General features: G+C 42.0%; 1 protein-coding gene across 1 annotated transcript; it reads left to right on the top strand.

Moving 5' to 3' along the window:
- Positions 1-26091, top strand: GRIFIN (galectin-related inter-fiber protein). Its single transcript, XM_089682498.1, has 4 exons — positions 1-174; positions 17962-18041; positions 23578-23740; positions 25641-26091. Exons 1-4 carry the CDS (start codon positions 97-99, stop codon positions 25806-25808), a joined length of 489 nt encoding a protein of 162 aa, XP_089538624.1. The 5' UTR covers positions 1-96; the 3' UTR covers positions 25809-26091.

Below are 26091 nucleotides of genomic sequence, written 5' to 3'. Positions count from 1 at the left end.
AGATCACCCGTTATTTGCCCTATCGCCAAGCGCATCAACTCAGCACAGCCTACCTTCCATTGTGTGCAAGTTAATCTTCTGCATGTGGCTGTATGAATGACCCGACGGTATATGAGAGCCTGCAGCGTGGACACTTTCTGCAATTCCGTAGTGGCAGAAAAGATGGCTTTGAGGGTAAGTGTCACGTAATATAATAATAATAATAATAATGATAATAATAAATAATATTATTAGAAAATTAATTGTCAATCTGTGCTTGTTTAAAGATTGTAAGCGATGGTATATTTGTAATTGTTGGCAAGCAGGGGCGGACTGACCATTTAGAAACTGCCTGAGGGCCCGGGGTCAGTAGGGGGCCCCATGAGATGCCCCTGGTACCTTTTTCATAGGCTTTTTTGAGTTTGGGCAAGGACACAGGGGCCCCATGAGTTGTCAGTCCGCCCCTGATGGCAAGATATATTAAAGTGTATATAAATCCAAGAACAAAAATGGAATATATTGCAGACTACTAGTCCTTAGATGTGGTGGCTGCATTACTTTTCTTTTTACATGTTTTTTTATTTTATTTATATATGCTGATTTTGCCAATAACATTCTTCCTGTCCAAGGGTGACAACGCTCCCTCACTGTACTGTATCTATTTTTATTTATTATAGGTACTTATATAGCGCTGTCAATTTACGCAGCGCTTTACATATATATTGTACATTCACGTCAGTCCCTAACCCTCAAGAGGCTTACAATCTAAGGTCCCTAACTCACATTCATACATACACATACTAGGGCCAATTTAGACAGGATCCAATTAACCTACCAGCATGTCTTTGGAATCTATGGTGCAGCAGCATTGTCATACTGGACCAGGGGTGGACTGACAACTCATGGGGCCCCCGGGCAATAGGGGATCATGGGGCTCCTGTGTCCTTGCCCAAACTCACAAAAGCCTATGAAAAAGGTACCAGGGGCATCTCTTGGGGCCCCCTACTGACCCCGGGCCCTCGGGCAATGCCCGAGTTTCCAAATGGTCAGTCTGCCCCTGTACTGGACTACAGAATATCTCCCCCACTCCTCCTCTTCATAACTTGGGTGAAAAGGGGGGGGGTTGTCATCTACATAGATAGACGGGAGCAATGTAACTGATAATAGTGCAGAATGTACAGAATTTTATCAGCTCAAAAGATTTCTGGCAAGATTAGCAGGTTTCATTTTTCACTTTTTGAACAGATACTGTCTAGGAAAATGATTTCAGTGGTATATTGAACCAATAATGAAGTTCATTGTTAGGATTTATGTACACTTTAAGATTCTCCTGTAGTAAAGTATTTGATTTCTTCTCAATTAAACAGAAGCTAGTTATGTTTAAAGGAATGATAGCCTTTGTGATAATCCTTTGATTTGACATCTTATTCCAAAGGCTCAATTCACCAAAGTATATTGATTGTTATATTCCATAAAGATCATTATTTTCATCAGTGAGTGCATTGAGAGCTGAAAATAATGATCTCTCTAGCAAATAACAACTGTGTTACGTCTTGTAACAGAGAATATTAACCACTTGCCCTCCAGAGGATTTACCCCCCTTCCTGACCAGGCCATTTTTTGCGATACTGCGCTGCGTTACTTTAACTGACAATTGCGCACTCATGCAACGCTGCAACCAAATTAAATTTATGTCCTTTTTTCCCACAAACAAAGCTTTCTTTTGGTGGTATTTGATCACCTCTGTGTTTTTTTTTATTTAAAAAAAAAGACCGCCAATTTTGAGAAAAAAACAATATTTTTTACTTTTTTTATATTAAACATGTCCAGTAAGAGATTTTAAAAAATCTAATTTCATCATAAACTTAGCCCAAAATGTATTCTGCTACATGTCTTTGTTACAAAAAAAATCCCTATTCGTGTAAATTAATTGGTTAACATGAAAGTTATATCGTCTACAAATGGCGGTATATATACTGGAATTTTTTTTTTTTCATACTAGTAATGGCGGTGATCGGTGACATATACCGACTGCAGGGGGCATTCTGACACTGGGGGAAATGACTGTCACTGACATCCTCAGTGACGTCAATACAGTGATCAGTGCTAATAAAAACACTGACACAGGGGTGGACTGACAACTCATGGGGCCCCCGGGCAATAGGGGATCATGGGGCCCCTGTGTCTTTGCCCAAACTCAGAAAAGCCTATGAAAAAGGTACCAGGGGCATCTCATGGGGCCCCCTACTGACCCCGGGCCCTCGGGCAGTGCCCGGGTTTCCAAATGGTCAGTCCGCCCCTGCACTGACATTGTAGTAATGACACTGGGCAGGAAGGGGTTAACATCTGGTGCGATCAAAGGGTTAACTGTGTGCTGTTTCACAGTATGTTGCTTGTGTGATTTACTGTGTCAGCACATTGCTTTGTATGGCTCTGCTATGCAGAGCCATACAAAGCAGCGTGCTGGAACTGACAGGGGAGCGTTCTGTATTGTTTACATACAGGTATCTCCCTGGTCCATGATACTCGGTGATCGCTGGGTCCCGGTGGGGAATCATCAGCCGGGACCCGGTGATTAACAGCCGAGGCTGCCAATTTCCTACCTGGAAATGCAAAATTATGTATATATACGTGGTTTTGCGCACCTCTGCCGTCCTGTAGCATTATTTCTGCTATAGGGCGGCGAGAAAGCGGTTAAAAGAAGAAATATAGTAAGCCCATTGTTTTTATGCCTCATGCCCACTGGATGTTATAAAAATGCCAGTAGTATTAGCTATAGAATGCCACGTTTTGCTGCGTTTTTAGCATTTTGCGTTAGTTTTTTTCAGTGTTTGAGGTTTTTTTTTTTTTTAAATTATACTCCCACAAAACTTGAGGCTCAAAAACACTCATAAACGCAAAATTGCAGCATTTTGCAGCATTAGAGCATTTTTACAGCTGAAAAACTCCTCTTCAAACACTGTCGTTCTGGGTTTTTTTCCAGCTTGAAAACGCCCCTGCCCAAAAATGCTGATAAAAGCCTATGCGTCCATGGACACATAAGATAACATGCTGGGGAGTTTACTGGCTGCAGAAAAAACTGCCTGACACCCAAAACAGCAGCTGTAAAAATGCCCAATGTGCATGAGGACTTAAGTTTTCACCATATTATATTATTTATATCTTTAACAGTGAAAAAAACAGCAAAATGCACAGATGAAATACATATAAGAGAACTATTTTACATGCCATAGAATGTGTACTTCTGTCCATCCAGGCAGGGGATTTATATAGCTGTATAAATTTTAATTCTGACAGTGTTTGTATAGAAAAAAAACAACATTTAATGATGTATTGATCATGAAAAGCTGCATTAATGTGTTCCTGGAGTTCATTTCTAATGGGCTGGCACCCTCTTTGGAACAAATAGAAATGCTATATAAGGACATGTAAGGGGGAACTTAATTAATTTTGGGGAGACATTGGGGTTAATTTACTAAAGACAAAAATACAGTGCACTTTGCAGGTACAGGTACAGGTGCATTCTGCAAGTGCAGTTGCTGTAGAGATTATTGAATGAGGGGAAGATTACTGAATTGTGTTTTGGTATTCTTTGAAAAGTGAATCTTCACCTCATTTACCAAGCTCTGCTAAGCTCTGGAGCAACTGCACTTACAGAGCACAACATCCCTTTAGTAAAACAACTCCAAAGCCTTTTTTTTGCATGTGAATTGTGCTACGATATGTAATAGGCAAACATGGATGTCCCATTATTTATATATAATTACAAATAATACATGAAAATAAACAGTATCCAATATTGATATTTTCATCATGTAAAAAAATTAAATATATATACGTGTATACACTATATTGCCAAAAGTATTGTTCGGCCTGCCTTTACACACACATGAAATTTAATGGCATCCCAGTCTTAGTCCGTAGGGTTCAATATTGAGTTGGCCCACCCTTTGCAGCTATAACAGCTTCAGCTCTTCTGGGAAGGCTGTCCACGAGGTTTAGGAGGGTGTCTATGGGAATGTTTGACCATTCTTCCAGAAGTGCATTTGTGAGGTCAGGCATTGATGTTGGATGAGAAGGCCTGGCTCGCAGTCTCCACTCTAATTCATCCCAAAGGTGTTCTATCGGGTTGAGGTCAGGACTCTGTGCAGGTCAGTCAAGTTCCTCCACCCCAAACTCACTCATCCATGTCTTTTTCATGTCATGGACCTTGCTTTGTGCACTGGTGCACAGCAGGGGTGGACTGACAACTCATGGGGCCCCCGGGCAATAGGGGATCATGGGGCCCCTGTGTCCTTGTCCAAACTCAAAAAAGCCTATGAAAAAGGTACCAGGGGCATCTCATGGGGCCCCCTACTCGGGCAGTGCCCGAGTTTCCAAATGGTCAGTCCGCCCCTGGTGCACAGTCATGTTGGAACAGGAAGGGGCCATCCCCAAACTTTCCCCACAAAGTTGGAAGCATGAAATTGTCCAGAATGTCTTGGTATGCTGATGCCTTCAGAGTTCCTTTCACAGGAACTAAGGGGCCAAACCCAACCCCTGAAAAACAACCCCACACCATAATCCCCCCTCCACCAAACTTTACACTTGGCACAATGCAGTCAGATAAGTACCGTTCTCTTAGCAACTGCCAACCCCAGAAACGTCTATCAGATTGCCAGACAGAGAAGCATGATTGTTCACTCCAGAGAACACGTCTCCACTGCTCTAGAGTCCAGTTGCGGCGTGCTTTACACCACTGCATCCGACGCTTTGCATTGCACTTGGTGATGTAAGGCTTGGATGCAGCTGCTCGGCCATGGAAACCCATTCCATGAAGCTCTCTACACACTGTTGTTGTGCTAATCTGAAAGCCACATGAAGGTTGGAGGTCTTTATCTATTGACTCTGCAGACAGTTGGCGACTTCTGCGCACTGTGCACTTCAGCATTTGCTGACCCCGCTCTCTCATTTTACGTTGTTACTGTTGTTCCCAGTTGCTTCCACTTTGTTATAATACCACTAACAGCTGACCGTGGAATATTTAGTAGCAAGGAAATTTCATGGATGGACTTATTGCACAGGTGGCAACCTATCACGGTACTACGCTTGAATTCACTGAGCTCTTGAGAGCGACCCATTCTTTCACAAATGTTTGTAGAAGCAGTCTGCATGCCTAGTTGCTTGATTTTATACACCTGTGGCCATGGAGATGATTAGAATACCTGAATCCAATGATTTGGAGGGGTGTCCCAATACTTTTGGCAATATAGTCTGTGTGTGTATATATATATATATATATATATATATATATATATATACACATATTAGTGTTTTCCCTTTCAAGTTTAAAGTGTGCATGTTTTTTCATCTTCTATGCTTCCTTAGCATTAATTTACAGGATCATCTAGAGGTGTTCAATCCAAAACTGGCATTGTAGTTTCAGGCAAAGCTTCCCCTTCTTTAAGTTCCTTTCTAGTCAAATATTTTATTTAAAAAATTGCTGAAGTGTTCATTGGTTTTTGAGACGAGTAAAGATTTTGCCCTTGCCCTTGACTGGAAATGCTCTTCAATTATTTTCATTTGATATGCAAAAAATAATTCAACTCCCTTTTTTATACGCAATTGGAATTCAGCCTTATAGGTACCACTTTATCTCTTCCGCTGCTCATTTTCTATCAAACAGCTTGTGACAGTTTTAATAAAACACAAATTAATTATTCAGTGCATTCAATTTTTTGGGGCAGAAACACAATCTATTTCTCATGGAAACACTTCATATCTAAGCTATGTCAAGCAGTTGCCGAATTTGGAATTTAAATGCTTTTGTTATTTTACAATTTATTTATTTTATTAAACATTTTTTCTTTTTATTGCCTTCATTTATATGAAGTTTTACAAAGAACATGAGAGGATTCTTGATTCTGAAGGCAAACCAAGAACTGACATTTGTAATAGACTGAATTTTCACTCCTAAAGTGAACCTGTACCTAGACTATGCACACTAGTGATCCTGCTAATGACAGGATAGCTAAGGGGCTTCTTGTTTGTCCCTATGGAATGTCTACCTCCAAAGCCAAGTCAGTGAGATATTGCTCCCATTCAAAAGCGTTTGGACAGCAACAATGAGACATCTTACTGCATCTGACTACAGAGGGAGTGACTCCATAGGGGCAGACAGGCAGCCTCGCTAGTGAACCTGGCACTGGGGATTAGTCTCTAGTGGCAAAATCACCCATCTGATATCAGCCTCCAGTATGTACACATTCTGAACAAGCAGTAAAAGTGCTTTTTAAATATCCCCTATTCATCTCTCTAGCTATAGGTATTGTGGAGAAATTTGTCTTCAAAATACACAAGAAAAGCACCAAAATTTTAGTTTTTTCTATTACTTTCTAATGCACCAGAATCTTGACAACTCAGCACGTGTTTCTAAGTTGTTAAGCCTCATTCATTCATTCATTCCTGTGTGGATGGGCTTTTACATTTGTATACAAGTCCATGTGAATTCAAAACCTCTTTAAGCAGATCAAATGTAGGATACACCTGACAACAAATTCTAGGTGTTCTCAGAAGTGTCTCAAACTGATGTCATTGTTGACACAGGCCCATACATTGCTGTTCAGTGGAAGGAAAAAAACCCCATATCAGTTGTAGGAAAAAAGGCCTATGGTCAGTTGGGTGGAATGCCCTGAAACTAATGGTCTCTGGGATGAAAAAATGCACTAGGATCAGTGTAAGGAAAATGCCCGCTGTTGGTGGTTAGGAAAAAGAAAAAAAAAGCCTGGTTCAATAGGAGGGAAAATGTTTGTGGTCAGTGGGAGAAGAAATGCCTGGAGTCTGTGACCAGTGAGAAGAAAAAAATGCCTGGAGTCAGTAGTCAGTGGGGAAAAAAATGCCTGGTGCTTGGAAGAAAGTATATGAACTGAACTATCTGCACTCAATTATTTACATTCACTTCTGTAGCTATAAGCATGGTGGAGAAAATCATATTTAAAGTGCAAACCAGAGGCACAAACAGGGGCGGAGTGACCATTGGGAAACTCGGGTACTGCCCGAGGGCCTGGGGTCAGTAGGGGGCCCCATGAGATGCCCCTGGTACCTTTTTCATAGGCTTTTTTGAGTTTGGGCAAGGACACAGGGGCCCCATGATCCCCTATTGCACAGGGGCCCCAGGAGTTGTCAGTCCACCACTGGGCACAAACATTTTATTTATTTGTTTATTTTTTTTATGAATCTTCTAACACACAGCAGGTGTTGTAAGCTGTTATAAACTAATTGAAACTGGACAGAATCTTTGTTGTGATCATTGAGGTTCTTATTTCACAATACAAGTAGCTATATAATCAAAGTTTTTTTTCTGCTTTATTATATGAATATGTAATAGTTTAACGTCCATAGTCAGGGCACAGCTATACTCTAGGGTTGCTCTACTACAACATCTAGAGTGGAGATTTAGGTGTCCGTTTATGACACAGAGAATAGCTGCGATTCAGAGGATCACAGCTATTCTCTGGTCATTCACAGTTTATGACACTCAAGAGATCATGTAAGCCCTTCTCTGGAGATCTGTGTTCTCCCTCCACATTCTCCAGCCCAGAGCTGGAGAATCGGAGGGACCGCAAACTAAGCAGAGATAATTTACCTCTGCTTAGTAAACTGATATTTTACTGTAATCTCGCGAGATTATAGTAAAATCAGCCATTTTCCAGCGTTTGTAGACCGTTCTCCCTTCGTTTGGAGAACTGATCTACATATGCTTCATAAACGGCATTCACAGGAGAATTGTGTTCTCCTGAGAATGCCAGAGAACTGAGCAGCGATCTATTACTGCTGGTTCATAAACGGACACCTATGACTTTTACTCGTCATGCACACTGGATGTTTTTATAGCTGTTGCTTTTGGCTTTTGGTGTTTTTTTCTACAGCCAGTAAACTCCCCAGCATGTTATCCTGTGTCCATGCACACATAGGCTTTAATCAGTGTTTTTTGACTGGGGCGTTTTTTGGCTGGAAAAAAGAACAGAACTAAGGTGTTTCTAGAGGAGTTTTTTAGCTGTCAAAACTCTCTAACACTGGTAAACATAGCAAAATGCAGTAAAATGCAGCAAACCGGTGTTTTGGGGCGGTTTTTGAGCCAAAATGTTCTTATTTTGTGTAAAAAACGCAAATGCAGAAAAACATGGCTAAATGTTGATGCAAAAACGCTAAAAAATGCAGAAAAACTTAATGTGACTTTATACAGCTAACGCTACTGGCGATTGTAAAATGCCCAGTGTCCATGAGGACTTAAATATACCCATTTGTGATGGACTCTCTTGAAGGAACTTAAAGTTAAAAGAGAAGAGATCATCTTGAACGGTGCCTTCAAACCAATCTGGCAGGTTTTAGTGTTCTGTCAACCCAACAAAATGTAAAATGTAAGACACAAGAATAGCCCTGTTCTCCACCAAAACGTTAACATTTTCTCACAAATAGCAATGGGATGGATCTAAAACCGAGACCTTCAACATATGTCTGATAAATGATGATGGGTAAGAAGGACCAAGCAATCAAACGTCCATAAGCAGTGTAAAATTCCCAATAACTGAAGCCATCAAAGTCGAAGATTTCCCACAACACATCTGTCTGTTAAGTTTAGTGCCTTCACAGCGTTTGATGGATTTCAATAAAGAGCTTTTATTTAGTGGTAATGAAGGTTTGACTCCATGATGCTCTTACCTAGAACCATCAATGAAGCAGTAAGTTACTGTGATGAAAGCAGTTGATATAAATGACCAATCTCATTCATGAGCAGGATCCTGGGGGATTGACCACTGTAGAAGATTGTGAAGTAGCTCCTGGCATATAGTCTGATCAAGGTGTGTTTCTCTAGTGAGCATATTTCTCTCCTTTGGGTCATAAAGAAGCTAGTTTCTGAAAACATTAAGGCTTGGTTCACATATGTGTGGGTGGTGCCGCTGCAGATCCGCACGAAAATCCGTGCAACCGCACCACCCGCACAGAAGAATGTGGACCCGTGTTCCTAATGCACACCGCCCACACTGGAAAACGCAACCGCACTGGGAACCGAGGTTCCCGTGTGGGCTGTGTTTTCAGAAGATGTGCAGGGACTTCTTCCCTGCGTGTCACGGGGCACAGGAGTGCATTCAAATAAATGGGCTGCCGTGCCCGCGCAAAACGCGGCCCACGCGGCCGCATATATGTGAACCAGGGCTCAGCCTTAGGCTCCATTCACACCAATGCGTTTTTTAGTGCTTTTTGCAGAAACGCGCTACAGTCCATTTAACATGCTTTCCTATGGAACATGTTCACATCTATGCTTTTTTGAGCTACTGCATTTTTGGAAAGGGTCAGGAACTTTTTTAACAGCAAAAAGCAGCGTTTTTGCTACAATAGATTTCAATGAATTGGCTGAAATGCATGGTAGTGCGATTTTGCTGAATTTTGCATTTTTATTCTGCCTAGCAAAAAAAAAAGTATTCACTTAAAAAAAGAAAGCTGAACAAACGTGGTAAAAACAAGTAAAAAAAACGCATCAAAAAAGCATGTAAAAATGCATAACGAACTGCGAAAAACACTGCAAAACGCATTTTGCATTTTATTCAGTTTTTTTTTTTTAGAATCAAATTTTTTTTGTTGCCGGGCAGAAAAAAACTGCAAACGCAAAGCGTGGCAAAAACGAACCACCATGCATTACAGCAGATTCTCCATTGAACTCTATGCTCCTTTTTGCTTTTAAAAAAGTCCCTGACCAGTTCCAAAAATGCAGCAGCTCAAAAAAGCATAGATGTGAACATGTTCCATAGGAAACCATGTTAAATGGACTGTAGTGTGTTTCTTCAAAAAACCAAAAGGCACAAAAAAAAATTGGTGTGAACGAAGTCTAAGACCTGGTTCACACCAATGCTTTTTTTAGTGCTTTTTTGCTTTTTTGCAGAAACTCACTACAATCCATTTATCATGGTTTCTCATGGAACATGTTCACATCTATGCTTTTTTAAGCTGCTGCGATTTTGGAAAGGGTCAGGGTTTTTGCTAAAATAGAGTTCGATGGAGAATCTGCTGAAACGCATGGATTTTGCCGCGTTTTTATTCTGCCCAGCAAAAAAAAAAAAATTCCACATTAAAAAAAAAAAAAGAAAAGCAAAATGCATTAAAAACACGTGTAGAAAAACGCAAAACGAACTGCGAAAAGCACTGCAAAACGGACAAAAATCAAACTGCATAGGTGTGAATGGAGCCTAAGTAAGGGAAATAGTTCAGCTTGGCCCAAAGAAACCTGGAGTTAGGCTTCAAGGTAGCAAGTGTGGTGGAACGCACGGGCAGGATGACCGCCGTACTTCCAGGATGTCACGGCCGGCGTGTGCGTTCCACACCGCTCCTGGAAATATGGCGGCCATCTTGCCCATGCGTTCCACCACAATCACTACTGCTGGTCGGCTCAGTGTGTCCCCCTGGCATTATACCTGATGAGCTTTTATCTCACTGCTATCTTGTAAGTGCTTTTAACCTTTTACTATTCAATAACTGCTGCATACTGCACTTAGAGGTGCCTTCCTCGCAATTTACTGTTAACAGAGTCTGCTTCCACTCTTGAAGACCTGCTCCAGTACTTGCTGTGCTCCCATGTCACCTGGTCTCCCTTTCCCTCCACTAGATGCCCAAGATCCTTTTCTCCTGGAGGTCATACCTATGTAAAGTGCCCTATGAACACTGTTACCATATCCCTTTATAGTGTTCACTTGTCTGCACCAAGTGTCATTTCTCTCTGCTGCTTCATTCCTTTGCTATAAGCATGAGTCACTGATGAGTATTCCTGATACCAAGAGAAAAATGGTGACTGAGCAGGGACCTCCAGCAGATTGACAGCCGGAGCTCCGTTCCTGTGTGGAAGGGGGTGTGTCCCTTCCCTCCAATCAGCTCTCAGAGCTCTCTTCGCTGATGTAGCTTCAGCTCCCTGCCCACTACTTTTAGGAGGTCCTGTCTAAATTCTGCATTTTGAATGGATATAGGGGAAAAATTGCTATAGCTAAACAGGTACAACACCTCTGAAAAACAATCAGATCACGGATTGCTTTTCTGAGAAGAGGCAGTGCCTGATGCACTTGTGAACGAGCTCTTAATGTATGGTGTAGTAGCAATTTTGGAAAACCAGAGAACTCTGGACACGGACTTCTGAGGAAAACAAGTGATTTATTAAAACAGCGCTGAGTGACCCAGCCAGGCTCATGCCTGGAAAGCCGAGTGAGTTGAAAAACACAGAGCAGGGGTGGACTGACAACTCTTGGGGCCCCCGGTCAATAGGGGATCATGGGGCCCCTGTGTCCTCTCCCAAACCCAAAAAAGTCTATGAAAAAGCCAATGAAAGGTACCAGGGGCATCTCATGGGGCCCCCTACTAAGCCAGGGCCCTCAAGCAGTGCCCGAGAGCTCAAATGGTCAGTCCACCCCTGTCACAGAGTATACATATTAATAATTATGTCACAATGCATACATTTCTGCTTTCACTTTCTATACTTTCAAAAGGCTTTCTAAACTCTACAGAATATCCTTGAATAGCAGCTGCAGATAAGGATGCTAGCTACAAGCTGGTACATATTACAGGAAATAAGGGAGGGGGAGAGTGAAAACTGTGCTTTGCAAGCAGATACTGTTAGAAATGTTACAGTTTAAAGGAGAACTCTGCAATATTTGGGTACTACCACATTGGTACAACGCATTGTTTTGCTTTGTAATTAATTTTTCACGGCACAGCAATATGCATGCACAGCCAATATAATCACATTTTCCTATTAAAGAACACATGCCTTGCGCCATGCTGAAAAATAAAAAAGGCAGTGTGAATTGTTGGAATGGAAGATAAGACGCATAGGAAAAGTATAGGGATGGATGGCTGCAATGCTGTTTTGCATAGCACTGCCATGCTCCTCTGATCTGCAGGGTTCACTCTCATTAGGAAATGGAATCCGGAGTGTGTGCTGACAGCGGATATTCTACACATGACTGCTTAGAGTCAGGAAAGTGGAAGAAGCATCCAGCAGTTCACAGGTGTTCTACTTCTGTGACAGATTAGATAAATGTTCCTCCCTTACTGTGAGGAACTTCATTTCCAGACCATTGCAGTGGATGATCTTCATTTTTGCTGAGGTCATCGTAAATTTACAGTATATATTAGCAGGGGAATGCACCGAAAACTCACTGAGCCTAATAATAGTATTTCAAAAAGCACTTTCCTTCTTATAGAGTTCTGCAGAAGTGGTATTATCATAGCTAAAAGCAAATCTGGAATTTAAGAAAAAAGGCAGACCTGCTCCCTAATTGCTCTTGGAACCAGGAATGGACTTGGCCAATAAATAGGTCTGGGCAGTTTAGACTGAGCAACCCATATGGAATTAGAAAACAGAATCCGGCTCTTCTTTGGGTTTTACAGGCAGCTACCACTGAGCACCAGCATTATGTTCCATGGTGAGTGAGGATCGGTACTGGAGGACTTAGAGCAAGGGTCTACAAACTGTTCATTCAAAGGGCCAGTTTACTGTACCTCAGACTTTAGGGGGTCGGATTGTGGTCAGTAGGGGTAGAAAATGTCCCGGGCCCCAGACTTCAGGGTTGGAGATCAGTAAAAGGAAGAGTATTGCCCCATCATTGGTATCAGTAGAAGGAAAAGTGCCCCGTCATTGGTATCAGTGGAAGAAATAGTGCACCATCGTTGGTGTCAATGGAAGAAATAGTGCACCATTGTTGGTGTCAGTGGGAGGGATAGTGCACCATTGTTGATGTCAGTGGAAGAGATAGTGCACCATTGTTGGTGTCAGTGGGAGGGATAGTGCCTTGTATCATTCAGAGGAATAGTACCCCAAGGGCCGGTTAAAGGCTGGCAAAGGGCTACATCACCCCAGGGCCACAGTTTGGAGACCTCTGACTTAGAAAGTCCTGCTCAGATGGTGTCACTCCCTAGCAGCACTGGCTTGCAGCAGACAGAGACCCCCAGGTTAGAGCCAGGTGCATGATATGTGCAATATAATCGCATGTTTTATGTTGTGATTCTCACCCTCTGGAGCGCTGTCACATTAGCCAGCTCTTGTTAGAACATGCACAGACCTTCCAACTTTCAAACTTGAAAATGAGGGACACTTTGGAGGGGGTTAGAGGCTATGTGGGCGTGGCCAAGTTTTACAGTAGGAGGGACTTAAGGGGCATAATGTCAGGGACTGCGCATATCTATGCACAGGCACAGAACCCTTGTAAGTCCTGCTCAAGGTCAATTAGCAAATGCGCGTTCATGATCGCGCACATGCGCTTGCGCGATCTTGCATTGGCACCAGGTGGGCTATTTAGGCTGGGCTAGTGCCTTGCATTAGTGCTGTTTGGTCTATTACATTTAAGCACCCCTGCATTCTGTTACCTGTGATTCTGTTGCCAATCTGATCTGTTATTGACCCTGCCTGAACGGTGCCTGTATCGACCCCTGGCCTGCCCTTTGACTATTCTTCTGCCTACTGTTTATGCTTGGTCTGTCTGCTAGTTGCCGACCCGGACTGTCTGATCTTGCTTTACTCTGCCTCCTGCACCCGAACTAGCTGATCTTTGCCGGTATCCAGCTTCTGCACTTCTGCCAGTGTACCATCTGCCAGTCTGCTCCTGCACCTCTTCTAGCGTGTCATCTGGCAGTCTGCTCCTACACATCTGCCGGCGTGCCATCTTCCAGCTGCTCCTGCATCTCTGCCAGCGTACCACCTGCCAGTCTGCTCCTGCATCCCAGATGCACATAAACATCCATCTTCAGAAGTTCTACCAGGCACTCATGCACCTCTGTGCTCCGGTGCTCCCTGTTACTTTACCAGGGTCCCTGAGCCTGAGCTGTAAGGGAGGGCTTCCTTTGTACTTCAGGTTCTACCACCAGGTACGTTACACATAGTTAAACAAAATCCAGGCTTTGGATATGTGCTTTGGGTAGGAGACTTGTGCTAGAAGATGAGGCAGAGGAGGGGATCGGATAAGTGCAAATGCCCAGTGTGCCCTATGGCCAGTCTGGCACATTTTATCCAGTTCTGGCCTTAGTCAACCAAACCAGCCCTACTGCTGTCACATGGAAGTGCAAAAATTTGGGGTGGGTATTGAGGAACACCTAAAACAAAATTTCCAAATGCTTAAAGGTCTTTTTGAAGTGTTCATTGGTTAAGACCATCAAATACACTCAATATATTTTGAGGAAAGGCCTCCTCCTTCCTCATGGCTTGAGCCGTGGATGTTACTGGAATCAGATTGAGATGCAATAGAAGACCTATGTTAGGTCTTATAAAAGATTGCCAGCTGGTAACAACTGTTATAATTTGACAGTCTTTATCACACCTAACATAGGTCTTCTATTGCAACTCATGTGGGTTAATTTACTACAACTGAATGTAAATCTAGTGCAAATGTACATAGAAACCAATCACCTTCCAGGTTTTGCTTTGACAGACTTAAATGAACAAGCTGAAGTTAGAAGATAAATGGCTATCAGCCCAGTGCACCACATTTTGCACTCTCCAGTTTTAGTAAATCAATCCCATTGTGATTCTAATATCCAACATGTTTCAGAGGGAAAAGCCTCCTCACTTTATTTCCTGTCCCATAGCAAAAACAAGTGGTAGGAAATCTCTCCAAAGTTGTAGGACCTCAGCACAACTGCCTATTTTTACTGTTCCTGGCCCCAGCTGTCCCTCCCCCTGTGTGAAAGAGTCATAGAATATAAGGAACTGAAACCCAGTTAAAGTAGTTGTAAACCTCAGACATGAAATATGAACAAAGCATATCCCTCTATAGTGTGTACTTGTCTCAGTTAAAGTGGTAGTAAATCGCATTAAAAAAAAGAAAAAAAGGGGAGGGGAAGGGGCGGATACCTGTTTTTGATAGGTATCCCCTCCCACTTATGGCTCAGTTCACCGTACCAAAGCGAACCGGAAGTTCAGCCCCCCTTCTTCCTCTCGCAGTCTCCTGGGAACCTTCACAGGTCCCAGAAAACTGCTGGACCAATCAGAATGTGCAGCGCTACTCGCACATGAGCAAGTGGGCACCAGGCTGTGAAGCCACAAACTGTCACAGCATGGTGCCCACAGTTGTGATGCCGGGGAGAGAAGATGGAAAGAATGGATGGTGTGGGTGAGCACATCACTGGACCCTGGGACAGGTGAGTGTGTGTTTATTAAAAGTCAGCAGCTACAGGTTTTGTAGCTGCTGACTTTTAATAAACACAAAACTGACTGGAACTCTGCTTTAAGGTTTCTTGGCTGTCACTTGGCAACTTGAAATTTCAGCTCCCTCCATAAATTTTCTATAGGATTACGGTCTAGAGACTGGCTAGGCCACTCCAAAACCTTAATGTGCTTCTTCTTGAGCCACTCCTTAGTTGCCTTGGCAGTATGTTTTGGGTCATTGTCATGCTGGAAGACCCATCCACGACCCATCTTCAGTGTTCTGGCTGAAGAAAGAAGGTTCTCATCCAAGATTAAACCATACATGGCCCAATGCATTGTCCCCTCAATGCGGCAAAGCCTGCCTGTACCTTTGGCAGAGAAACAGCCCCAAAGCATAATGTTTTCACCTCCGTGCTTGACTGTAAGGATGGTGTTCTTAGGGACATAGTCAGCATTTTTCTTCCTCCAAATATGGCGAATCTAGTTAATGCCAATTAAAAGCTCAATTTTGGTCTCATCTGACCACAGCACTTTCTCCCAGTACCTCTCTTAACCTCCCTGGCGGTATGATTATTTCAGATTTTTGGTGCTGAAAGTAGTACCATTATTTTGCATGGAAATTTGGCATTTTATATTGTATTGCTGTAATTTTTAGAAATAACTCACTGAAATCTGTCCGAACAAGAATCTAGTAAACATCCCGGCTAGGATAAAACTTGAAACACTAAATTATAATTTCATAAATAATCATAAAAAATAAAAATATAATAATAAAAAATTTAATTCAATAATATAATCAAACCAAAAACACTGAAATTTGAAACATATCGCCAAGTTCGCACATCACTGAGCAAAGTCGCAAAATCGTTGTGTCTGTGTCTGATGACGAATTTCCCCACGAATCATTATCACTCAATTCTCAAAGTGGTTCTAATTTACTATCGCTGTTCTCTAGCCGGTCTAAAACCACTTTTGACCTAAAGAGACGCTGTTTAGATGCCATGGACATTTCTCAGTTTCCAGGCAGAAAGAACAGTAAAAATGCAGGCAGGGCACAGGACAAAGCAGTAGGGACAAAATGTATGTAAAATAGTTTGATACAGTAATGTTTTACTATGTGATTTTAGTGAATGTCACTTTTTGTCATTTTCAAATTTCCCGCCATTCCGCCCCCCGTACGTCCCAACGCTCGCAGGGGATGGAACCCAGATGACAGATGCAGGCATCCGCCGGATTACATTGCAGGGGACACTGCAGGAGGGACATCGCGGGAGCGCAGGACAAGGTAAGTGCAAGAGGGATCCCAGGGCAGCGCCGCATGGTATTCCCGAGTGTAGCTCGGGGTTACCACTTGTGGTACTGAAACTTTACCCCGAGCTACACTCGGGAATACCGCCAGGGGGGTTAGTCATTTAGATGTTAATTGGCAAACATCAGATGGGCCTGTTCAGAGGACCTTGAGGGCACTGCAGGATGGAGGCGTATTGTGTTACCAATGGCTTGTTCGGTGACTGTGGTCCCAATTGCCTTGAGATCATTCACAAGCTCCTCCTGTGTAGTTCTGGGCTGATCCCTCACTTTTCTCATGATCATCCTTACCCTATGAGGTGAAATCTTGCATGGAGCTCCAGAGTGAGGGCAATTGATGGTTATTTTGTATTTCTTCCATTTGCGAATAACCGCTCCAACAGCTGTCTCCTTCTCACCAAACTTCTTGGTGATGGTCTTGTAGTCCATGCCAGCCTTGTGCAGGTCAATTCCCTGATGTTCTTTGACAGCTCATTGGTCTTGCCCATGGTGGTGCCCAAGAAAGAGATTCTGTGAACAGGTGTCTTTTATACACATAACGAGTTGTATTTAAGAGCACCTTCCTAAATTGACAGGACTAATCTGTGTACCACATGAGCGCACAGCCAGCCTGTGGGAGCCATAATTATTGTCGGATGGCAGGGGATTTATTTTACTTACTGAACTGCAACTCAATATAACATTTGTATCATGTGTTTTTTCTGGATTTTTTGTAATATTCTATCATTTAAAATAAACCTATGATAAAAATTATAGACCCTTCATTTCTTTGTAAGTGGGCAAACGTGCAAAATCTGCAGGGGATCAAATAATTATTTTCCCCACTGTAACTGCAATTTCTGTCTGCTGCTTCATTCCTCTGCTATCAGCATGAATCACTTCTGGCAAGATTTCCAAGAGAACAATTGTGACAGGCAAGAGAGCACCAGCAGACTGACAGCCAGGGCTCTATTCCTGTGAGCTGTGTGGAGGGGGGGGGGGGGTGTCCCTTCCTTCCAATCAGCTATCAGAATTCTCCTTACTGAGCTCTGCATAGTATAATTTCAGATCCCTGCCCCCTTTTTTCTGAACTCTCAGACAAGCTTATAACTTCAGCACTTTGAACGGGTGTAGTGAAGACTTCAGATAAACAGGTACAACTTATGTAGGAGGATTTGTTTAATCTCTGTGTATCACCTGAGGCCAGTCACTTCACTGGGTATATGACCACTTTAATGAAAGGGGTGGACCAGAAGCAAAAAGGCAAGGGAGATAGACCTAGAAGATGCTGGATGTCCTCTACAGCCAGAAAATTAGGCAAGCTCTAGCTCATGTGTTGCAGCTTCTAATGCACACTGTGAGAAACTCACAGTGTGATGTAAAATCAGAGTAAAGAGAGTACAACTTTATAGAACTGAAGGTAAGTATGGTGTTCAACTTTAAGAAACTTTATAAGCTGAAAAAAAAACATCTGTGGGAACTGTCCATGGCTTAGACATCTCTGATTATATTTTGTTTATTGTTTCCAATAATAGTTTGAAGCATCGTGCCCACAGGGAATCTGTCCTGGATGGAGTGTAATTGTAAAGGGCGAGACAAGCTCCAACGAAAATGAGTAAGATAATGAACTGATTATCATTCGGAAGATAATGGTGTTTACAGTAGAGAAACTCTGAAATGTATCAAGAGGATTTCCAATTTATTCAGAAACCCCCTATTTAGCTGTAATTGACGTACATCAATTCCCACACACCTCCAGGGCAATAAAGGGCAACTATCAGAAATCTAACTTGGTCTCCATTGCCTTTTATTTAAGTATACATGTGTACTCAGTATTTGCTAACTATGAACTGAATTTCCATTTTCTGTTATATTTCCATTTTATAACTAAAGGGAACCTGTCATGAAAAACAAAAACCCCTTAATGACATAACTATTTGGCCTAATTCACATGGGTGCCTGGGGCCAGATGTCCAAATATTCAGCATATTTCCCATCCTGGGAGATCCACAGATGCTGCGTATAACCACCCGTAGAAATGTATTACAAAATGCGGCTGTACGTGTGTAGGCAGATGTCCAAAATGTTTGTGATATTTTGCACTAGAGGTTAAAGTGTGATTAGTTGGGAGTGAACTGTGCGCTGTGGTGTAACTTACCCTGCATGTGTCACTTCCTTTCTGAGGGTATATATGCAGAAGGAGGTTTGACCTTGTGGTCTTCTAGCTGATGGAAAGTTGGGAGTGGAATCATATATGTGAGATGCGATCGTGATATCAACTTTGGGGCTACCCCAAAGCAGGATAATAGCCGGCAACTTGGTGGTTTCTTTGCAAATGCCTTATTGGTTACATAGATGCATGTACAATATCCAAAATACTAACACGCTTCAGCTTACAGAGCCTTCCTCATATCTTATGAGCTATTAGCTATGAATAAATACTGGAAATAGTGGACACTTTAGCCAGAGCACCAGACTCCTACTTCCATACTCTGACACAGCAGTTGAGCTTGGGTAAGATTTGTTTCTGTTTACCCCAAAGCAGGGCCCTATGACCGGACTATGGACTGAACTTTAGTAGCCATTTTATCTTAAGGTATGGGTACCACTGCACAGTCACAGTCCCGTACAGTGCTTATAATAAAAGAGATGTTACCCTATATATATATGCAAAAGGTAGTTTGACCTTGTGGTCTTCTAGCTGATGGAAAGTTGGGAGTGGAATCATATGTGAGATGCGATCGTGATACCAAATTTGGGGCTACCCCAAAGCAGGATAATAGCCGGCAACTTAGTGGTTTCTTTGCAAATGCCTTATTGGTTACATAGATGCAGGTACAATATCCAAAATACTAACGCGCTTCGGCTTACAGAGCCTTCCTCATATCTTATGAGCTATTAGCTATGGATAAATACTGGAAATAGTGGACGCTTTAGCCAGCGCACCAGACTTCTACTTCCATACTCTAACACAGCAGTTGAGCTTGGGTAAGATTTGTTTCTGTTTACCCCAAAGCAGGACCCTATGACCGGACTATGGACTGAACTTTAGTAGCCATTTTATCTTAAGGTGTGGGCACCACTGCACAGTCACAGTCCCGTACAGTGCTTATAGTAAAAGAGATGTTACCATAAATGAGTTCCTATGGAAACTGTTAAAGAACACTATTTTCACCAAGTTGTTTCAGCAGAAGAAGTTATGGTTAAGATACAATGTCTGGTCTGATTTACTTGAAGAAAGAGAGAGAGTGTGCTTCCACAGTGCATTGGTGAACATGGTCTGGGGAATGAAGAGTTCAACTACAAGTTATAAAGTAACAGGAAGAAGGAGCAGCCAATTCGGGAGAAGGAGATGATGGAGGTTCCATAGGTGGGGTGACCAGTGGTGCACCTTGCCGAGTGGCTGGGTCTCTATCTCAGGGCCTACTGCACAATGGAATCTTCCTAGAGACTGAGCCTGGAACCACAGTGTGCAAGACCTCGTGATTATGTGTGGTAGCTACTCTATTTGCCTTTGGGCTGAGCACAATAAAGTGAGAAGAGCTGGTAGAGGAAAGTCAGTGCTCAATGCTATTTCCCTCAAAATTACTTCATAGTCAGTGCTGGGACAGGGGTGTCATTGGCAAGGTAATGAATGTGATCCTTCCGTGTGTGGGGCCTGGTGAAGTAGTTTGGACTCCACTCATGAGGGGCACTGATCCCACACAAAAAACAGTATAAATCTACAACATGTTGTTCCCACATGCTAACACGCAGGTATACATCAATACTTGTGCAAGTTTGCGTACTGACATATGCCCCTGGATGGATACAGTCTGCATCCAGAGGGAATATGCCAGTATGTGTACTTACGCAAATATTGGCTCATACCCACATCCCGTCATTGATATATATGGGCATCTGTATGCAGCATGTATGTGGATCCTGGGTAGTGAAATACACCCAAATTTCATGCCACACAGTCTCAGGCACTCGTATTGATAGAGGCCTAAAAGAAGACTGTAGATACTTAGCACAGTCCTCCCTCTGACCTCCGCCCATTACAGGAGACAGCAGTGATATGGAGGTCATCAGGATGAACCAGTGGACGCTTCAGGGGTATCTAAGAGATAAACATTCCTGGAAGAGATGTTTTTTCTTTTCTGTGGACCTCACAAAATTTCCTGTGAATGGAGCTCGTGGTGCAGCATGGGCAGAGAGAGACATAAGTTTTCGCTGTTCTTTTACAGGTTTGACCTTTTAGAGGTTTTTGCTTTCATGACAGGGTCACCAAGGATTGACTTGAACATTAATGTAGGTACTTTGGTGTGTTTTTAGCAAGGTCAAGTTCACTTTAATGTATGATGAAAACATTTTTGCTATAAAGCCTTAGTTTACCTCCAAGAAAACCACAAAGTAGTCATAAGTACGGCTTGACAAGTTTGCTTTGAATCTAGGAGCCAGCTAAAAAAGTTAGGAGGCAGGTTTTTTGTAAGCCTAGCGTGGGTTGTCAGGGCCCGGGACTGCACACGATGCAATTTCCTACATGACAATCACGGCAAAACCGCACCACGTTTTAGGCGGCATTGAAAATAATGGCACCCGAGCCTGCATTATGCGATCACAGTGATTCTGCCACAATCCAGAACGCACAGGTGTGAATGGAACCACCTTGGTTCACACATATGTGATTCTGGATTTGTTTTGAAACTCTCAGATTCGCATGACAGGCTAGATACCTCGTGTGTCACACAGATGCGATCCACACGCATTGTGTTTTAAGTGCCATTACGAAAAGGGTTCTGTACGAGTTTGTGCATCCCAGACTCGCAAGTGATAGAGTACAGTGACATGCAGAGATAAGGGTTCACATAGGTTTGCTATTGATAGGAGTTTTTGCACTGAAGTCCATGGGAGGCATTTTTTCATTGAAGGCTATGGAAGGCCTTTACTCATTGAAGTCTACGGCAGGCCTTTTCCCATTGAAGTCTATGGCAGGCCTTTTCCCATTGAAGTCTATGGGAGTTGTTTTCTCATTGAAGTCTATGGGAGGCATTTTCTTATTGAAGTCTATGGGAGGCATTTTCTCATTGTAGTCTATGGAAGGCGTTTTTCCGTTGAAGTCTATCGGTGGTGTTTTCACATTGAAGTCTATGGGAAGCGATTTCCCATTGAAGTCTATGGGAAGCGTTTTCTCATTGAAGACTATGGGAAGCGTTTTCTCATTGAAGTCTATGTGAGGCGTTTTCCAATTGAAATCTATGGTTCATGACTTCCCATTGACGTCTATGGGACGCAACTTCCCATTGAAGTCAGTGGGAGGCAGTGTGTGAACCCCGGCATCAGGATGCATTTTCTATTCACCATGGCAACCTGGCGCCTGGTATTTGTTGAGTCCTGATCATAGAAGACGTGATGTGTTCCTTGTGTTTCTGTCTTCTACATTGCGTTCCAAATTATTATGCAAATTCTATTTAAGTGTCACAAAGATAAAATATTTTGTTTTTCAGTTTAACTCATGGATGGCATTGTGTGTCAGGGCTTTTTTGATCACTGAAAAAAATCTCGGACACCTGTGATAATTAGATTGGCCGGTGAGCCCAATTTAAGGAAAAACTACTAAAGGAGGGTGTTCCACATTATTGAGCAGAGCACCATTTTCACACTGATCAGTTTTTGAGTGCTTTTGATGCTTCCCATTGAGGGCCCTTTCACACTGATCAGTTTTTGATGCGCTTTTGATGCTTCCCATTGAGCGCCCTTTCACATCAATCAGTTTTCAATTTAAAAAGCGGAAGAAAAATGCATCTCTTTAAATCCTATGGAACTCTTCACACACTTTTCAGTTGTGTTTCAGGTGCATTTTTAAAAGTCCTGCTTGCTACATGTTTTGGTACATGTTTGGTGCATGTTTAAATGGTCCTTTCACATTAATCAGTCTTTGATGTTTTGTTTGTTTGGTGTGAATAATATCTCTTGGACTTATTTTTTTATTTTTTTGTAGGTAAACTTGGACTTTAAAACAAGCTCCCTAGTTTTATGCCTGAACCACATCTTACAGAGGGCTGTCACTCATGTTTTGTTCTTCCTTGCAAGCTAGCTCTGCTTTGGTGTGGTAGTTTAGGGTAGATCCTAAATGAAATAAACTAAACTATTCTAACTACATTAGAAAAAGAACAAACCTTCTAAATAACAAAAAAATTAAGAGTAGCTCATTTTATTTTGTGAAAGTTTGACTAAGCACCTCAAAGAGTTAAATTGAGAGCTTCCAGCTTGGAAAAATGTCTCCACTCATCCCTACTGACCACATTACATGCCCCAGTGAATATTATCTTACTAGGGTTATATCTATTTCTGTAGCTCGGGCATAACTAGGGAACACTGAGTCATTTACATCAGTTTGCCCCCCCATGGTGGCTTAGTCAAATGTGCCTTCATTTATCACTAATCTGAACAGAAATCATTTAAAATATATATAAACCCAAGAACAAAGATGTAACATATTCCAGTCCTTACATGTGGTGAGTTCATTCAATTTATTTTTAAAGACTAAGTACATTTTCTGCAAATATATATATATACCCATTGATCCTGTTAGAATTCCAATTCATGAGGACAGAACTGAGTTCACAAGCAATGTTATCAGCCTTTCCAGTTATCCAATGTGGACTACAAAGCAACAACTCTTTATGCAATAAAGAGGAGTAAAGGAGGAGGTGTTTGCAGTCCAAATCTGGACAGCAGTGTTAGCAAACAGTGCTGCTCCTCCATAGATACAGCTCAGTCACCCAAAGACAGGAAATGGTTGCTGGCAGAATCACTAGGTAAATATAAAGGAAGAAAAGAAAACTAATGCACCCACATCTAAGGAGTGGTAAGCTGCAACGCATTATGTTTTTGTGTTCAAATATGCTCTACAGTAAATCTTTTAAAAAATGATTGTTACCTTACCTTTCCCACCCCTTCATCCTGCAATTACAACCATCCATTGCCTGCTCCCTCCAGCAGGTGGCACCTTGATGATTGAGGGCTCAAATAGGAATGGACATGAAGTCAACAATCCTAGACCTCTGTCCTCAGGACTAAGGTGGTTCTTTACAGACATTTAACTAGGTAACACGCAACACCAGAAAACTAGATTTACAAGTCATGTCCCCTTTATGATCTAACAGCTTTGAAATCAACTTCCTCACCGATTCAGGAGACCAGATCGCTTTCCATTTCAATCCCCGTTTTTCTGAGGGCACCATCATCTGCAACTCCTTTTTGTCAAGTCACTGGGGGCAGGAGGAAAAGACTGACCCTTCTCCTTTGGAAGCTAATGAGCCTTTCCAGGTATGATCAGGTCATGAGTCACAATGATGGTCAGTGACCATTTACAAGGATTCTTCATATATTAGCAGTGAAGCTTGTTAAAAATCTTGTAGACCACATCTATACAGAATACTGATCCAGTTTTCTTGCTTCTGACAATGGCAAAATGCTAATAGGGTATTGACTTTATTTTTAATTACCTTACAATGCCCTCAGTTTATACTGATATGATTGGCATATTTTAATTTTAATGGGTTGAAAATAACAGTTTTTGTGCTAGCTATATAAACTGTCAATTAGTGTCGGTAGAATAACAAAATGCTTTTGACATTGTACTGCTGTGTGTAGCTTGTAAAGTAGAGTACACAGTGAAAGTGAACTGCAAAGTCATGTAGACTTCCCTCCTTTCTTTTTCCTCCATAATATTTTCACCCTTCTTTTCATCTGTTGTTCCTTACTGCCTCCCTGTCTTCCTGTTTCTTCCTTCCTTCTTTCCTCCTTATCCTTTCCCTTCTTTTCATCAGTCTTTCCTTTCTTCCTTTTCTTTTCTTCCTCCTTCCTTCCTTCCTCCCTATTCGTACCCTGCTTGTCATCCATCTTTCCTTCATACCTATTGTATCTTCCTTTTCCTTCCTTCTTTCCTCCCCTTTCTTTTCTTTTATTCCACCTTTCCCTCTACCCTTCCTGTCTTCCTTTCTTATTTTCTTTTCTTCCACCTTTCCTTCTTCCCTTCCTGTCTTCCTTTCTTCTTTTCCTCCCTATCCTTCATTGTTTTCTTTCTTTCTTTCTTTCTTTCTTTCCTTCCTTCCTTCCTTCCTTCCTTCCTTCCTTCCTTCCTTCCTTCCCATTCCTTTCCTTTCCTTCCTACCTTCCATCCTTCCTTCCCCCTCCATATCCTTCATTCTTACCCTTCTTTTCTCATACCTTTCCTTCCTCTCTTCCTATCTTATCTTCTTTTTCTTTCCCTCTTTTCTTTTTCCTCCCTGCCCCTTTTTCCCTTCTTGTCTTCCATTTTTCTTTCCTATTGTATCTTCCTTTTCCTTCCTTCTTTCCTCCCATTTCTTTTCTTTTTTTCTTTTCTTTTCTTTTCTTCCACCTTTCCTTCTTCCCTTCCTGTCTTCCTTTCTTTTTTCCTCCCTATCCTTCATTGTTTTCTTTCTTTCCTCTCTTTCTTTCTTTCCTCTCTTTCTTTCTTTCTTTCTTTCTTTCTTGCTTCCTTCCTTTCTTTCCTTTCCTTCCTACCTACCTTCCATCCTTCCTTCCCCCTCCATGTCCTTCATTCTTACCCTTCTTTTCTCATACCTTTCCTTCCTCTCCTATCTTCTTTTTCTTTCCCTCTTTTCTTTTTCCTCCCTGCCCCTTTTTCCCTTCTTTTCTTCAATTTTTCTTTCCTCCCTTGCTATCTTTCATTCTTCTCTGTCTTTAATAATTTCCTTCCTCCCCGTCCCCCACCCCCCTTTTCCAATGTAAAACATATTAAAGAGGAACTTTATTCAGAAAATTAAGTCCTGCTGCATCTCTTCCTGCAGGTAAAACATTAAAAGCAAGTCCCTATACTGTTTAAAATCCAGTAATACCCGGTGCTCAACCTGTTCTGCACATGCTCAGTGCTTTCTATTTTTTAACACTGTGATGAAAATTTAGAGGCCGATCTGCTGACAACCTAAATATGTACTGCTGCCCAGGGACTCTGCGCTTCAGCAAAATGGCAGCCTTTAGCAAGCAGAAACAGGAACAATGCTGGAGGCAATGTACAGAACACACTAATTTTGGTAACATAGTTATTAATGTGGAATGTTTGTTCCTTGCTAAAGAACATTATTTTTTATCAAGTTGTTATGGATAAAGGTCTACTGTAACACAAAATATTGATACTGTTAGTTGCTGCGAAGCTAAATGTTCTTTTCTTTGTTCATTCCAGATTGAAATCTATTCAGACAGGGAACATTTCCAGGTGTTCATAGATGACAGCAAGATCATCCAATTTCGCCACCGAGTGAAGCACTTCTCTGGCATAACCAAACTGCAGATCCTGAACGACATTAACATTTCCTCTGTGGAGATCTGTAGGCGTGAAATGTATGAGTAGATATGGCCAAACCTTAAAAAAACATTCAGTACAAGGAGCAATGTACACAGTCCAGTACTCCAGTGCAACCAATCAGAATTTGGCCTCAGAACTCTTCTTAGCCGTGACAGTTATGGCATTTTGTATTATTGCTTTGTGTTTTGCTTTATTGAGTGAGCCTGTATATCTGTACATCTCCTTCTAAGTTATATCAGAACATAATGGCTTCAGAATGCATGCACACCCCCTGTTATTTGTAACAATGATAAAAGAAAAAAATAAAGCTTCTTTTAGGTTGGCCATA

The sequence above is a fragment of the Staurois parvus genome, unplaced genomic scaffold, assembly GCF_062004578.1.
Source record: "Staurois parvus isolate SC_StPar_1 unplaced genomic scaffold, SC_StPar_1.0 ptg000018l, whole genome shotgun sequence".
Lineage (NCBI taxonomy): Eukaryota > Metazoa > Chordata > Amphibia > Anura > Ranidae > Staurois > Staurois parvus.
The sequence above is the reverse complement of the archived record's forward strand: the minus strand, read 5'-3'. Positions and strand labels throughout refer to the sequence as shown.

Coding starts and splice junctions, on each gene's coding strand:
- GRIFIN (XM_089682498.1), top strand. CDS start 97: ATGACCCGACGGTATATGAGAGCCTGCAGCGTGGACACTTTCTGCAAT. Junction 175..17,961: donor CAGAAAAGATGGCTTTGAGG/GTAAGTGTCACG, acceptor TTCCAATAATAG/TTTGAAGCATCGTGCCCACA. Junction 18,042..23,577: donor ACAAGCTCCAACGAAAATGA/GTAAGATAATGA, acceptor ATGATCTAACAG/CTTTGAAATCAACTTCCTCA.